The sequence below is a fragment of the Narcine bancroftii genome, chromosome 5, assembly GCF_036971445.1.
Source record: "Narcine bancroftii isolate sNarBan1 chromosome 5, sNarBan1.hap1, whole genome shotgun sequence".
Taxonomy (NCBI): domain Eukaryota; kingdom Metazoa; phylum Chordata; class Chondrichthyes; order Torpediniformes; family Narcinidae; genus Narcine; species Narcine bancroftii.
Window position 1 is genome coordinate 108,182,750 of NC_091473.1, and position 16,466 is coordinate 108,199,215.

A 16,466-nucleotide genomic window follows, 5' to 3' on the forward strand; every position below is an offset into this window, starting at 1 on the left:
AAAGAATCAGAGAGGGAATAGATTATATGGAAATAAATGGAAAGGGATTGCTCAGTGAAATTGCATGGACTGAATGGCCTCTTTATCCATTGCAAAAAAAATAAATACCAAACTATTAAGCAATACAACAGAGTATTAATTATGAGTAAATGTCTTAAAACACAAAAAAACAACAATGCACTGCACTTACTATGCCTTGTTTTTCCTTCAGTGAACTATTTGGGGTGTTGGGTTCAATGCTTTCCATCTTTTTGTTTGATTTTCTGTGATCAATTTTATTTGAGTTTTTTCCATCTCCACTATTTATGTTTTTTGGTTCCCCAGAACTTGCCGGTCTGTGTTCCCACAGTACATATTCATCATTCTGTATTCCCTTCAGGTGATATTCATCAATCCGTTTCAAGTCAAAGCCTTCAACCTAATTCATTGAAATAATAACATAAAATTCCTGGACATTTCTAAATAAAACTGAGAGAACAGGTTAGACAGACATATTAAAATAAACATGACTTAGTTGTACAATTAAAAAAAACAAATGCTTGAAAAAATACAGTGCAGAAGTTAATATACGATAACTATATCTGCTGCTAGGAAAGCAGCAGCAATGGGAAATGATATTTCTATCACAGCAAAATTGGGCCAGATATGACTATCAGGGAAAACAGAATAATAAAAAATTATTATAATTCTCACCCATGAGCCCAAGTAAGCAGGTAAAAGGGGCTCTTGTCTTTGTTGAAGAAAGAAGATTACCATCAATGTAAAAGAATACGAAGGAATGCCACCTTCTGCTTGGCAGTCTATATGACAAATCTAAAATCAAAACAGGTAATTATAGTTACAGTTTATTATAATCTAAATTATTTAAAGAAACAAACAGGAAAATATTCTTTTAACACCTCATAATTGCTGATGAAACAGTACAACAGTTTGACAACAATATACATATATTACAGTAAAACTCCGATTATTCAAAATCAGATTCTCTGAAGGATATCCAAAACAAATCAGAAATTGTCATTTATCAAAATTTTTTCAGAGCCAAACTGACCTCACGAGACAACTCCCTCCCCTCTCTCTTTCCATTTCTTCGTTACCTTCCCTATTGACTTTTCTCTCCAACTCTGCCTCTCAAACTGTGTGCCACTGTGTCCCAGCTGCAAATGGTCAGAAGAATCTCTTGTGCCGGTGTCATCAAGGAGAGTGGCCTCCTGGGCAAGAGTGAGGCCTCAGGCTCAGCAGCATTCACTCCCTTCCCCTTGCCTCCTATCCCCTACTTTCTCTCCTTAGCACACCGGAGCTCCAGACGCCAACTCCAAACCCTTCCCTCGGCCCACTGCTGCACATGCACACCCAGACTCCCCGGTGTGTGCGTACAGTTGGCCTAGGAGATGGGACTTGGGTATCGGAGCTCCGGTGACTAGGGAGACAGGAACGCGCTGACTCGCCAGTGAGTGCTCTACTGGCCTAGGAAGCCTCCCTGGGAATTGGCAGCAGCTGTGGGGACGTGTCGGGGATCGGCAGCGGTGATTGGGAGGTCTCAGTGATCAGCAGCAGTATTCCAGCCAGGCGGTTTTTTTTTTGGAAAGAATTAGACATAATTTTAATGCTTAAAAAGCCTTCCCTTGTTGTTTGTTATTGTTTAATCATTGCTACAAGTGATTTGCTGTTGCTACTGAGCTGTTTTTAAAAAATGATGTTATCTGAAATAAAACTGATTGTCTGACATGGGCTCGGTCCCAATCATTTTGGATAATCAGAGTTGTAACCGTACTTGTAAAACATCTTGCAAGGCATTTCACCGAGATCTGAGGAAAACAAAAGAGAAGGACTGTGAAGGTGACATAAAGCTCAGTCAAAGAGGTGGGTTTAAGGAGGACTGAAAAACAGAGGAAATTTGTAAGATAAAGAAGGTTATGTGGAGGAATCAGACAGCAAAGTGAAATTGAAGGCACATCTGCCAAAGAAGGAGAAATGCATAACAAACAGAAACAGAGGAATGGTGAATTTTGAGAGAGATTATGGAAGCTAAACAAGATTAACAAATTAGAAACTTATGGATTTAGGAATGGCAAGTTTTGAGTTTTTAATATGGTCAGGGAAACACAGGATGATGAATTAATGGATGTCATGCAGAATTGGATAAATACACATTGAAAGTCATTTCGAGTGTCGTTTGGATGGGAAATTATAACAAAGCCATAGATCACATATTACAAATTTGATCTTTGCAATGTTTAGCTAAACAACACAATGCCTCATCCAAGACTAGATGCCAAGACTGTTGGTTGAGAGCACAGAATAAGCAAAGGGATCAAGAGATGTGGTAGAGATTCAAGGTTATCAGTGATTAAGTGGAAGTTGATACAAGACCATAAGATATCAGAGGAAAGGTAGGCCATTCAGCTCATCGAGTTCACTCTGCCATTCCATCGTGAGGTGATCCACTTGCCCACTCAGCCCCACTCCCCTGCCTTCTCCCCATAACCTTCCATACCCTGACTATTCAGAATCCTATCAATCTCTGCTTTAAATACATTGAACAACTTGACCTCCACAGCCACCAAATTCCAGAGGTTCTCTGGCTAAAGAGGTTCCTCTGTTTTAAATGGGAATGCTTCAATCCTGAAGTTGTGTCCTACCATGGGAAGCAATTTTGCCACATCTACTCTATCCAGGCCTTTGAATTGCTTCTAAAAGGTCCCTCCTCATTCTTCTGAACTCCAAGGAGTACATTCTCTGAAATCTCTCTAATCCCAGCATATCCTTTCTTAAACAAGGAGCCCAAAACTACCCATAAACCAAATAAGACCTCACCAGTGCCTTTAAAGTCTCCAACATCTCATCCCTGTTCTTATAACCTATTCCTCTAAATATGAATGCCAACAATGCATTTGCTTTCTTCAACACCAACATAACCTGGAGGTTAGCCTTGAGGGTATCCTGCATGAGGACTCCCAAGTTTCGCTGCAACTTCAAATTTTGAATTTGCTTCCCATCCAAATAATAGTCTGTCCTTTTATGCCGTCTACCAAAGTGCATGACTGAACACTTTCCAACATTGTATTTAATTTGCCACTTCTCTGCCCATTCCCTTAATCTATCCAAGTCTCTCTTCAGCCTCTCCATTTCTTCATCACCACCTACCCCTTCATCTCTCTTTGTATCATCTGCAAACACAGCCACAAAGCCATTCATTCCGCAATCCAAATCATTATCATTCAATGTAAAAAGAAGTGGCCTCAACACCAAATCCTGCGGAACCCCATTGGTAACCAAGAGCCAAATAGAATAGGATCGCTTCATCCTCACTCTGTTTCCTGCCGATCTATCCATGCTAGTATCTTTCCTGTATTTCTACAGGCTCTAATCTCATTTAGCAGCCTCATGTGTGTCCTAAAGTTAAACATTTTTGCTAGGAAGTTGGAAATTTTTTGGGACAAGTAACGGGGATTAAGTTTCCACAGGATCCGATGTTATTTTTGTTGGGTAATATAGGACTATAAGACCTAAATTGAAATTAACTATCTATCAAATTGAATTTGGACAAATTGCTTTAGAGGTTTCTAAGAAGTACATAGCTATTACTTGGAAATAGGATATAGATTTATGGATAAGAAAGATGGCATGTAGAGCTTCGTAGCTGTATTCCACTTGAGATTACTTATAATTTACAATATAAATATCAGGTATTTTGGAAAATATGGTGCCAATATTTGCAAACTGTAGGTATGAATGCTTAATCGACTCTCTGAAGACTCCATCTCTTGGTAACCACCAGCATTATTATTAAAAACTTTACGTTATATAATTTACCCTGGCTTTTTTCCTTTTTCCTTTTTACTCTCTTTTCCTTTTTGGGGTTTTGGAGAAGTGGGGATGGAGGGATGGATGGATTTCGTATACCACACATATAATTTTTGAAAAGTGATTATTGAAAGAAATGTATCTACTGTTGTGGTTTAAAAATTGTTAAATAAAATATTTAAAAAAAAAATCCAAATGTACAACATCACTGCATCTCCTTTATCTAGCCTATGCATGCTTTCCTCAAAAAAAGCATTAGGTTTGTCATGCAAGATTTTCCCTTCAGGAAACCATGCTGACTATGGCATAGCTTGTCATGCACCTCCAGGTACAAATCATGTCAATAACCTCAACCACCAACATTAGGCAACAGGTCTATAGTTTCCTTTCTGCTGCCTCCCTCCCTTTTTAAATAGTGAAGTGACCTTTGAAATATTCCCAGAAATGCTGGAGGAACTCAGCAGGTCTTGCAGCGTCTGTAGGAGGTAAAGATATATAACCAGCGGCTTGGGCCTGAGTTTTTCTTCAAGGTATGAGTAAAAAGAAACAGGCACCTGAATAACAAGGTTGGGGGAGAAGTGTGGAAAGGGTAGGGGAAAGCACAGGCCACAGACAAAAGGCAGTAATTGGATATGGATAGGACAGGAGAGAAAAAGTGAGAATTGATCGGGGGAGGAGGCAGCTCTGTGAATGCAGAGCTGGAGGAAAAGGAGGCAGGGAATGTGAAAAAATGACAGTAGAAATGGGGAAAGGGAGAGACCGCAGCAAGGAGGTAGCTAATGGAAACCGGATTGTCGATGTTAATGCAATCTGGTTGGAGAGGGCTCAGACGGAATAGGAGGTGTTGTTTCTCTAATTTGTGGGTGATCTCAGTGCATGAGACCATGGACAGCCTGTACATTGCAATAGCAGGCTTTTCCCAGTGACAACAGATTTCAATTCCCCTCCCCATTCCCATGATGATGTCTGTCCATGGTTTTGTGTTTCCGATTTCTCTACCTTCCCACTAATTTTGCTTCCTTGTATGTCTTTTCTTTTGTATTTACTTCTCCAAAACAGAGGAACTACCGACATGGTCTTTGCCCTCAGACAGCTCCAAGTGCAGAGAACAAAACAAAGGACTCTACATCACCTTTGTTGATCTCACCAAAGCCTTCGACACCGTGAGCAGGAAAAGGGCTTTGGCAAATACTAGAGCGCCTCGGATGCCCCCCAAAGTTCCTCAACATGGTTATCCAACTGCATGAAAACCAACAAGGTTGGGTCAGATACAGCAATGAGCTCTCTGAACACTTCTCCATTAACAATGGCGTGAAGCAAGGCTGCGTTCTCGCACCAACCCTCTTTTCAATCTTCTTCAGCATGATGCTGAAACAAGCCATGAAAGACCTCAACAATGAAGACATTGTTTACATCTGGTACCGCACGGATGGCAGTCTCTTCAATCTGAAGCGCCTGCAAGCTCACACCAAGACACAAGAGAAACTTGTCCGTGAACTACTCTTTGCAGACGATGCCGCTTTAGTTGCCCATTCAGAGCCAGCTCTTCAGCGCTTGACGTCCTGTTTTGCGGAAACTGCCAAAATGTTTGGCCTGGAAGTCAGCCTGAAGAAAACTGAGGTCCTCCATCAGCCAGCAACCCACCATGACTACCAGCCCCCCCACATCTCCATCGGGCACACAAAACTCAAAACGGTCAACCAGTTTACCTATCTCGGCTGCACCATTTCATCGGATGCAAGGATCGACAATGAGATAGACAACAGACTCGCCAAGGCAAATAGCACCTTTGGAAGACTACACAAAAGAGTCTGGAAAAACAACCAACTGAAAAACCTCACAAAGATTAGCGTATACAGATCCATTGTCATACCCACACTCCTGTTCGGGTCCGAATCATGGGTCCTCTACCGGCATCACCTACGGCTCCTAGAACGCTTACACCAGCGTTGTCTCCGCTCCATCCTCAACATTCATTGGAGCGACTTCATCCCTAACATCGAAGTACTCAAGATTGCAGAGGCCGACAGCATCGAATCCACGCTGCTGAAGATCCAACTGCGCTGGGTAGGTCACGTCTCCAGAATGGAGGACCATCACCTTTCCAATATCGTGTTATATGGCGAGCTCTCCACTGGCCACCATGACAGAGGTGCACCAAAGAAGAGGTACAAGGACTGCCTAAAGAAATCTCTTGGTGCCTGCCACATTGACCACCGCCAGTGGGCTGATATCGCCTCAAACCGTGCATCTTGGCGCCTCACAGTTCGACGGGCAGCAACCTCCTTTGAAGAAGAGCGCAGAGCCCACCTCACTGACAAAAGACAAAGGAGGGAAAACCCAACACCCAACCCCAACCAACCAATTTTCCCTTGCAACCGCTGCAACTGTGTCTGCCTGTCCCGCATCGGACTTGTCAGCCACAAACGAGCCTGCAGCTGACGTGGACATTACCCCTCCATAAATCTTCATCCGCAAAGCCAAGCCAAAGAAGAAAGAAACTTTTCCTTTGATCTCTCTTGTCAGCCAAAGTTGTGTAATTTTTCCATTCAAATATTTTGTCTATTTTTGGAATATATTTGTCCTGCACCTTCCTTATTTCTCTCAGATATTCTTCCTCCTTGGCCGTCCTCCCTGCTAGTGAAACTTTCCAATCAACTTTGGCCAGTTCCTCTCACATACCCAAGTGTTCCATTTCCATTGGTGTACTGACACATCTGATTTTAGTTTCAACTTCTCAAACTGCTGGGTGAATTCTACCATATGCCTCCCAAGGGTTCCCTGAACTTCAACTTCCTTAGCAATCTGGCTCATTACACAATACCCAATCCAGAACTGCCATTTCCCTGGTCAGCTCACCCACAAGCTGTTCTTAAATGCTATCCTGAAGTCATTCAATAAATTCCTTCTCTTGGGATCCACACTAACCAGGTTGTTCCAATCAACTTGCATATTGAAAACCCCCCTATGGCTATCTCAATTGAATTGCCAAAAGGCTGCATATAAATGAGGAAATGGACCCAGACATGGATGAATGCTTGTGTGATACCTTGAGGATAAAAGAGAAGCCAGCTGCAAAGCTTAATTAGTAGCAGAAGAATGAAGATATTTCATTTTTCGATAATAAAAAATTGTAGTGAAGAGGCAACTATAGAAGACTGTTCAGCACAATGCTGAATGTGTGATAATAACCTTTTGATAAAATAGCCCTCACTTGTAATATGCTGGGAATTTTAAGTTTCAGTGCTTCCATTCTATCATTTTTAATACACAAATATATTACAAACATATTTAGATGTAGAACTTCCATTCTATCATTTTTAATACACAAATATATTACAAACATATTTAGATGTAGAACTTATGAATTTCTTGCATAATTCATATTTAGCAACCAATTCCAAAATGAAAAACTTAGCTTCAATAATTGTGCTGACCTGAACACAATTGTAATTATTAATCTTTAATACTTTTAATTGTAAAATCCTTTGATAAATATTCAGTTAACAGCTCTCAAAACTTTTTGTATAAACATCTAAACTGTCAGAATGATCAAGTTATTCAATTTTATTCTGATTTAGATTAAGAGTTCACACAAATGAAAATACTCACTCTTGCCCAACACCGAAATGCTAATACCAGCGGGATCAGTCGAGGCTCCAGTTTGACCAGTGCTGCCAACAGATTTGTGGTGAGGCAGGCCATATCATTCCCTGCACTAACTTTACACAACAGTCCACTGCAGTTGAAGAGAACGCAATATGTAAATATTTTCTACAGGCACTGCATTTAAATTCATTCTATTTTTCCAGATGACAGTTTATTAATTCAGAATTTGGAAAAAAATGAAAATAGCCTGTCAGTAGATCAATTACAGCAAAAGTACAGAAATAGCTGTGAATTAGTCCATAATCTATTCTCTGAACCAAACTCCCATGAAGAAGCATTCAGTGAAGGTTAAGAGAAGAAGTTTTCATAGCTTATGATGGAGTTAAAAAAAGGAAATAAAAAGGCATCTGAAAACTATAATTGGATTCATCTAAAACATTTTAGGACTAGAGGTCCCAAAGTTGTCAAATCTTTTTAAGTATAGCCACTGTCGGGATGTTGAAAATTCTGTGCATAATTTGCATTCTGCAAAGAACTGCAAACTACATTTTATTTCATGATTTTATCATTGCTTTTTATAGTTTTGACTACATAAATAAATATCATACAGGAGATTGAAACATTCCTGTCCTCCTTCAAACACCGATAAGGGATTTTTTTAGGCTGAGTGAACATGTAACACCTTGATGTAATGCCTCATCTCACGATGCCTCCAAAAATTCTGCAAGTGTCTGCAAGTGCTAGCCTGGGTTATGTACTCAAAAGAGCAGATTGATACCACTGAATCAATCATTTTAAATTCAAATTAGGTTGAGCAAAATACTAGTTGAGCAGTTTATTTAATATGTGATCACTGTATTTTAAGACTGCACTGATCTATTTAAATTTATTTGCTGTGAAGCCATTATAATGAATGCAATTTGATTTGATTTTTCTTAATAGTGTGTTCAGTATAAAAGATCAGATCTCCTCTTGTTCTGAAATCACCAGCTGCTTCTTATACTGTGGTGCCTGGTATAATCTTCCAATAACATTCTAGCTCCCAGAACATTAGTCAGCCTCTCTTAGCTCTGCATTGATACAATGTCTGTGACAAATGGATTATAGTGAGGGTGGAGAGAGGGGATGTCCCTCCTCTAGGCTCATCATTTGTTAATGTTGTCAATTTTTGCATTCAAAATAATTTAAGAGATTTTTTAAAAAATGACAGCTGAGTGCCCTGCTGGGCAAAGGCATCATATTATTCATTTTTTGTATATTTTTAACATTCCAACTATAATTGGTGGGTGGGATCCATTAAAAATAAAAGATAATGCTAAAAAAGTTAGACATGAGAAAATTAACTTTTAAAGACTAAAATAAATCAAATTCATGCATTAAAAATCGAAACTAACTGGAATAACAAAAATACCTGCAAACCTCTTTACTAGCAGCTCTCAACTTCAAATTATTTGAATGGAGAATGGTATGCACAGGTTCAGTGGGCAGTTATCAATCTGAAGATGAAAGCCCCCAAGTGGGATTTCCATGACAATAGCTGGGTGAATCCCAGTAATAAAGCCAGTGAAGTGGAGAAAACTCTATTGCATTATATTTTATGAAGACATTTGAAAGAGACTCTTTCTCTGACTGTAAGAGGCGCTTCAGGCAATTTCTGCCAATGGTGAATCTCTCTCTGCCTTACAGCAGGCAAAAGCAATTTCATGAAATATGACACTGTTTTTATTACATGACAATAAATTGTATATTGAATCTTTATATAACCACATAGAAAGCAATATTCTCTTCTCAACTAATTTCAGAGCATTTGAGGATATTTAAATATATGTCAACGAAGATCATTGACATTTAGAGAAAGAGGAGGGTTGTCTACACAGCATTTATTATAATTTGAAACAAAAAAAACCTGTTGCAAATTAGATTTGTATTGCATGAATAGAATATAGTATGTAAAATTATGTGATGGGGATATTTTACAATTTTATAAAATTACTAATAATCTATAGTACAACTCGGATTATTCAAAATCAGATTCTCTGAAATCCTCAGTTTTTAAAAATTTTTTAAATTCTCTGAAATTCTCAGTTTAAAAAAGTTTTTTTTTATAAATTGGATAAATGAGAATATCCGAAACAAATCAGAAATCCTCATTTATCCAAATTTTGTTCGGGCTCCTGGTGGCAGCAGCAGCAGATCTCTGGTTCCCAGGCAGGAGTGGGATCCTCAGGCTCCCGGTATGAGCAGGGCCTCAGTGGCCAGTATTATTTTGGTGAGAATTAAACATCATTTTAATGCTTAAAAATCCTTATCTTCTTGTTTGTTGTTGTTTAAACACAGTTACAAATGATTTGCTGCTTTTTTTAAAAAGCTATTTTTAAAAAATGACAAGTTCTTTGAAAAAATCGTTTATTCAAAATAGTCCTGGTCCTGACCATTTTGGATAATTGGAGTTGTACTGTACAAATGTTGGAAATAAACAATGAATCCCAATAGAAGGCAGAAGGGAAAAGAAAGGCAATTGTTTGGTCAGAAATCCATAATCTGAATGGACTGTGGAAAATTATTCCTATGTGGCGGCATGCCACTAGGCAGGTGAACCGGTCCCACTTATAATCCATGCGGTGGGGCCAGCCAAAATGGCGCTGTCAGGGGTTACCCCTTCTTCTCAGCACCAGGCTCAGAAGCCAGCGCTGGGGGACCACGTGACACCCGAGTGACGTCGGCGCTCCCCAGCGTGAATCTCAGCCAGGTCCAAGCTGGGAGTATAAGTCCAGCCTGGCAGCCAGCAATAAACCAGTTTTCTGCTCACTGAGCTCAACCCGTCTAGTTGTGTGTTCTTTCAGTAGTAGTGTAGCTGCCGATACACCTACAAGGTATTCCACAATCGTTGAAGAATTCAAACTACATTACACCATTTCTTGTGTTCTATCTTTTATATATTCAAAAATCACAAACAAGAAACATTCACAGACTTTAAGAAGTTATAAAATTAATATTTTTCTGCAACTATAGTTACCACAAACCTTTTTATATCTCTGCAACATATAATTGGAACTTTGGCATGGAAATCAGACTCGACATCGGAATATAAAGCTGGAACATAAAGTTATAAAATTGCTTCAGGATAATTACACAAGCAATCTGTTGAAATTAAAAGATATTTAAAAACAATTATATTCCTTCATTGTCATTGTTAATATATGTGCACTATTTCTCTAAGTGTTTAAAATGATTGTTAATTGACAAGATACTGCATAACACAGCTTTTAAAAAATTAATGAAACAATGAAATGTAGACAATGTACAGAAGATGTCTGCAGTCTATTTTAATCGCCTTCTATCAACCCAGTTTTTGTATGGTGCATTGGTAGTGGTGTTAGCCCTAATTATGTCCATCTTTATTCTTCCTTTTGGTAGTCCCTTGGGAATGAGTATGACTTATTTCATCTCGAGCTTTATGGGTTGAGGTTTCAAATGAGGACAACGTGAGAACCACAGATCTTTATATAGAAAGGGAAGGTAGTGACTAACAGGACAGACACTTTGGTGGTTTATTCCTCCTGCCAGATGTGCAAGGCCTCTGCTTACTCCCTTTGCACGGCCTTAAAGTCCTCATTGCCATCCCAAATGCTTCTCTATTTTGACTGGTCAAATGCCAGAGATTTCAAGAAATCACTGAGAATGTTGAATTTCCTCAAGGAGCTTTAAGCACTTTTTATGTTCTTATTTCAGTGACCAATGGAAAGCTATTTCCCAGGTGAAGTAGAGATTCCACATGAAAATGGAAAGGACATAACCTGCTACAAAACCAAATCCAGTGCAGTTGGAGACAGCAAAGCTTCACTCTCAGATGAGCTCAATGTCTTCTATGCCTGATTTGACCACCAGAACAAGAAAGAACCATTGCAAACCCCCATGTGCCCTGATGATTCTCTACTGTCAGCATCCAAAGTTGTCATGCGGGTTGCCTTCAGGAGAGTGAATCCAATGAAAGCAAATAGTCTGGACGGAGTACCCAGCTGAGTACTGAAAACCCGTGCTACCCATCTGTCCAATGTATTCAGGATATCTTCAACATATCATTCTGGCAGGATGTGGTACCCAACCTTTTTCAAACAGGCCTCAACCGGTGTTGAAAAAAATGTGTGGTAACCTTCCTAAATGACTACCAACCAGTGGCACTCACATCCACAGTAATTTTGATAGGCTGATGTTGAATCACATCAGCTCCTGTCTGAACGGCAACATGTCGATGGCAGAAGCCATCTCATTGACTCTACACAAACATCTGGACAACAAAGATGCATATTTTGAGTATAGTTCAATGTTCAACTGTGCAATTGGATCCTGGATTTCATCACCTACAGATTCATTAGTGTGAATAGGCAAGATAATTTCTTCCACAATCTCCATCAGTAACAGCACCACAGGGCTGCATTCTTGGCCCCTTCTCGACTCACTTTACACCTATGACTCGCTTTACAGCTATGACCCTGTGTGACAACAACACCCTTTACAAATTTGCTGATAATAAAGGGGTGACAAGCCCGCATACAGGAGGGAGATTGAAAACTTGGTTGAATCATTCACTAACAACAACTCAATGTCACCAAGACCGAGGTGATTGTAGAAGGGAAAACTAGATCATTGGGGGATCAGAGGTGGAGAGGATGAGCAAATTTAAATTCCTTAGAGTAACCATCTCGGAGGACTTTTCCTGGACCTATCATGCAAATGACATTGTGTAGAAAGCACATCAGCACCTCTACTTCCTCAGGAGTTTGCAGAGATTCATTATATCACTGGAAACTTTGGCATACTTCTACAGATGTGTGGTGGAAATTGTGCTGACCGACTGCATCAGTCTGGTAAAGGGACATCAATACTTCTGTGGAGAAAGCCCTGCAAGGTAATGGACACAGCCTAATACATCACAGGCAAAATCTCCCTACCATCAACAACATCCACATGAATCGCTTCCGTCGAGAGCAGCAACAATCATCAAAGATCCATACTATCCAGGACATGCTCTGTTCTTACTGCTGTCATCAGGCTCAATCAGAGATTAATTTAAAGATTCCCTACTTTGCACATTAATTATTACTGGGTTTTTTTCTGTGTTTACTCAGTTGGTTTACATTTCCCTCTTTTGTGTATACATCTTTCTTCTTGAGTACAGTTTACAGTTACTGATAGTAGAAATTCTGCCTGGCCTGCAGGAAGACGGGACCTATACAGGAGGGATGGTTTACACCTGAATGCGAAGGGGGCCAATATACTGGCAGTTAGGTTTAATAAAGCTGTCGGAGCTGATTTAAACTAATTTGGCAGGGGGAAGGGAACAGGACTGATAGGGAAGTAGATAGGAGAGAGAATATATAGGGGGCGTGGCAAGATGGCGTAGGGAGCGGACGTGCATTCCCGGTCTCCCCCAGGCAGTTATATAAATACCTGTTTTAAGAATATTTCTTTTCTGTTAAAAGTCTTTGTTTTGTTTATCAATTGTTTTTAGTTTAAAATGGCAACAAAGATTAAGGAAAATAGAGTTCAAATACAGAACAAAACTACACTCTCTGACTTTGGAAGAAACTCGGCCTACTTGCCCAGACAGAACCACGGAGTCAAGGCTGGAATTTTCTTAAGAACGGAGCTCATTAATTGGACTGTCGGATAAGCTAGCCTTGGACACCCCTCTGAAAGATGTTTAAAATGGCAACAAAGATTAAGGAAAATAGAGTTCACATACAGAACAAAACTACACTCTCCGACTTTGGAAGAAACTCGGCCTACTTGCCCAGACAGAACCACGGAGTCAAGGCTGGAATTTTCTTTAAGAACGGAGCTCATTAATTGGACTGTTGGATAAGCTGGCCTTGGACACCCCTCTGAAAGATGGTGATGAATATTGATTTGAAATGTTTTATGAAGATAAATTGCAGTAATTGGCATTGGTTGCCCGTGAGTTTTAAAAATCCAGATAACATTAAAGTTTATTAGTGATTTTTTTTGGATGGAATATCGGAAGGATGAATTTATTATCTATAAATACAGAACAAAATTACATTCTTTGACTTTGGAAGAAATTTGACTTATTTGCCTAGACAGAGCCGGAGTTGGTGCTGGAATTTTCTCAAGAACAGAACTTATTAAAGTTGATTTTGGACTCCTTTTTGAAAGATGGCGACGAATGTTGATTTGAAATATTTGAAATATTTTCTGAAGATAAACATATATATGGAACTCATTGACCTGCAATAAGGTTTATCAGTGATTTTTTTTGGATGGAATATTGGAAGAGTAAATTTATTATCTGTGAGTATGCATACATTGCAAACAGATTTTAATAGTTTTGAAAAGGTTTTTTTTAAACTAAACAACAAGATCAGTTTAATATTGAGAAAATTGGAAAAAACGGAAACTTTATTATTAAATTTGGAAATTCAGTAGAAAGAAACTATGAACAAGATTGATGATTTATAAAATTAAAGTCGAAGGAGCAATGTCCAAGAAGAGTTAAAAATTTTGAATAAGTTTTTCTTGAAAATAAATAATAATTTCAACTTAACATTGAGAAGATTGACAAAGTGGAAAATTTGGTATTAAATTGGGAAACACAGAAGAAAGAACTTATGAATAACATTGATGCTTTAGAAGATCAAGACCGAAGGAATTATGTTCAAGAAAATTTTAAAAGATTTGAAAAAAACTTTTTTTGAAAGTAAGCTACAAATTCAACTTGAGACTGAGAAGAATGGAAGATTCGGTGTTGAACTGGGAAGTTCAGAGGTGTTTTAATTCAGTGGATGAAATTCAGGAAGACTTGAAAAAAAATTTAAAATAAAAGCTTTTATTGATTGTAAACAATGTTTAACTCAGTGTTGGGAGGGTGGAAAGGGTGCAAAATTTAATATCAAGTTTGGATTTTCAAAAAAAAGAGTTTATGAATAAGATTGGTTAAATTGATGGACCGGGGTTTTATGGATATAAGAAATGATGATTTTTCAGTTTATATGTGTATTTTGTCTGCCTGGGGGGGGGGAAGGGAGTGGTACTTCTGCTCCCGAAAGTCATATGCCACTTGTGGTTTATACCACACTCATTTGGGTTTTTGGGAATTAACCACCACAAGGTGGTTTCCTAAGGGGTTAGGGGAGGTGGGGGGGGGTGAAAATTTGAAAATTATTTAGTATCTATTATGTAATATTATACTAAGTCAATTTGAAATGAATGTATGGAGATAATATAAATAAATTTCGAAAAAAAAAGGAGAGAGAATATAGGGGTGGTTCCGATAGACAGTGAAACAATAAGGAATAAGGGAGCTAAAAGTGATAGGAGAATAAGAACGAATGCACCAAGAACCAAGGTGGAGGGAGAAATGAGGTATGGCATCAAGGTATTGTGTATGAATGCAAGGAGTGTAAGGAATAAAATGGATGAGCTTGAGGCGCAAATGGCGATGGGAGGTTATGACATTGTCGGAATAACGGAGACATGGCTGCGGGAAGGGCAGGTTTGGGAAATAAATGTTCCAGGGTACACGTCCTTTAGAAAGGACAGAAAGTTAAGAAGAGGAGGTGGGGTAGCTCTGTTGGTAAGAAATGAGATTCAGGCATTTGAAAGGAAGGACATTGAAACAGGTGAGGTAGAGTCTGTTTGGATTGAATTAAGAAATTGCAAGAGCAAGAGGAATATAATGGGGGTCATTTACAGGCCTCCGAAAAGTAGCTCAGATATCGGTAGTAGTATAAATCAGGAATTAAGAGTGGCAGGTCAAAGTGGTAGCAATACGGTAGTTATGGGGGACTTCAACATGAAGGTGGACTGGGATAATCAGACGGGGGCAGGAACACAAGAGAGCGAGTTTATAGAATGTTTATGAGATACTTTCTTGGAACAGCTAGTGGAGGAACCTACCAGGGGGAAGTCGATTCTGGACTGGGTGCTGTGCAGCGACGCAGACTTAATAAGTAACCTTGATGTAGGGGAGCCATTAGGGAATAGTGACCATGGTATGGTTACTTTTAAGCTGCAATTAGAAAGGGAAATGGAAAGGAAGTCAGAAGCATCTGTACTTCAGTTAAATAAAGGGAATTTTGCAGCTATGAGGGAGGAGCTATCCAAAATAAAATGGGAAGATACACTAGCTGGGAGGACAAATGGGGAAAAATGGCAGGTTTTTATGGACATTTTTCACAGGATTCAGGACAAATTTATTCCAAAGTGGAGGAAAGGCTCTAGGAGATGCAAATGGCAGCCCTGGCTAACTAAGGAAATCAAGTGCATTATCATGTCCAAAGGGAGTAATTATAAGATAGCGAAGCAGAGTGGGAAATTAGAGGATTGGGAAACCTTCAAAGAACATCAGAGGGTAACTAAGAAAGCCATAATAGACGGGAAAATGAAGTACGAGAGGAAATTAGCAGATAATATTGCGGAGGATAGCAAAAGCTTTTTTAAGTATGTGAAGAGGAAGAAATTGGTTCGGTCTAAAATTGGCCCTTTGAAAATGGGCAAGGGTGAAATTATTACCGGAAACAAGGAGATGGCAGAGGAATTTAACAAATACTTTGCAACCGTCTTCACCAAGGAGGATATAGGTTATAGTCAGTTAGGGGGTAGTGGTCACGTGATACCAAGAGACTTGGGGAACTTTACTGGGGAGGTAGGGGATCTAATGGATATCCGGATCCAGAAGCAGGAGGTTATGAGTAAATTGTTGGGACTGAGGGCTGATAAATCCCCAGGGCCTGATGGGCTGCATCCTAGGGTGCTTAAAGAGGTGGCTATGGAAATTGTGGAGGCACTGGTCGACATTTTCCAAAGTTCCATAGATTCTGGAGAGGTCCCTGAGGATTGGAGAGTGGCTGATGTGGTGCCGCTTTTTAAGAAAGGAGGGAGGGAGAAAACAGGAAATTATAGACCGGTTAGCCTGACATCAGTGGTGGGGAAGATATTGGAGTCCATCATAAAAGGAGAAATAGCAGAACACTTAGTCAGTAATAATAGTATAAGGGCTAGTCAGCATGGATTCCTTAAGGGTAAATCAT

The 16,466-nt window shown here is 39.4% G+C and overlaps 1 protein-coding gene across 19 annotated transcripts in view; it reads right to left on the bottom strand.

Annotated features, from left to right (window-relative positions):
- LOC138763842 (terminal uridylyltransferase 4-like) overlaps positions 1-16,466 on the bottom strand; it is a 113,662-nt gene that overhangs the window by 62,175 nt on the left and 35,021 nt on the right. For all 19 annotated transcript variants that reach the window (XM_069938688.1, XM_069938678.1, XM_069938685.1 and 16 more), the window contains 4 exons: positions 10,440-10,509; positions 7,420-7,546; positions 694-813; positions 191-418 (listed from right to left, as the gene is read on the bottom strand). In XM_069938688.1, the coding sequence (XP_069794789.1) occupies positions 191-418; positions 694-813; positions 7,420-7,546; positions 10,440-10,509 (545 nt within the window). The remainder of the gene's footprint in view (positions 1-190; positions 419-693; positions 814-7,419; positions 7,547-10,439; positions 10,510-16,466) is intronic.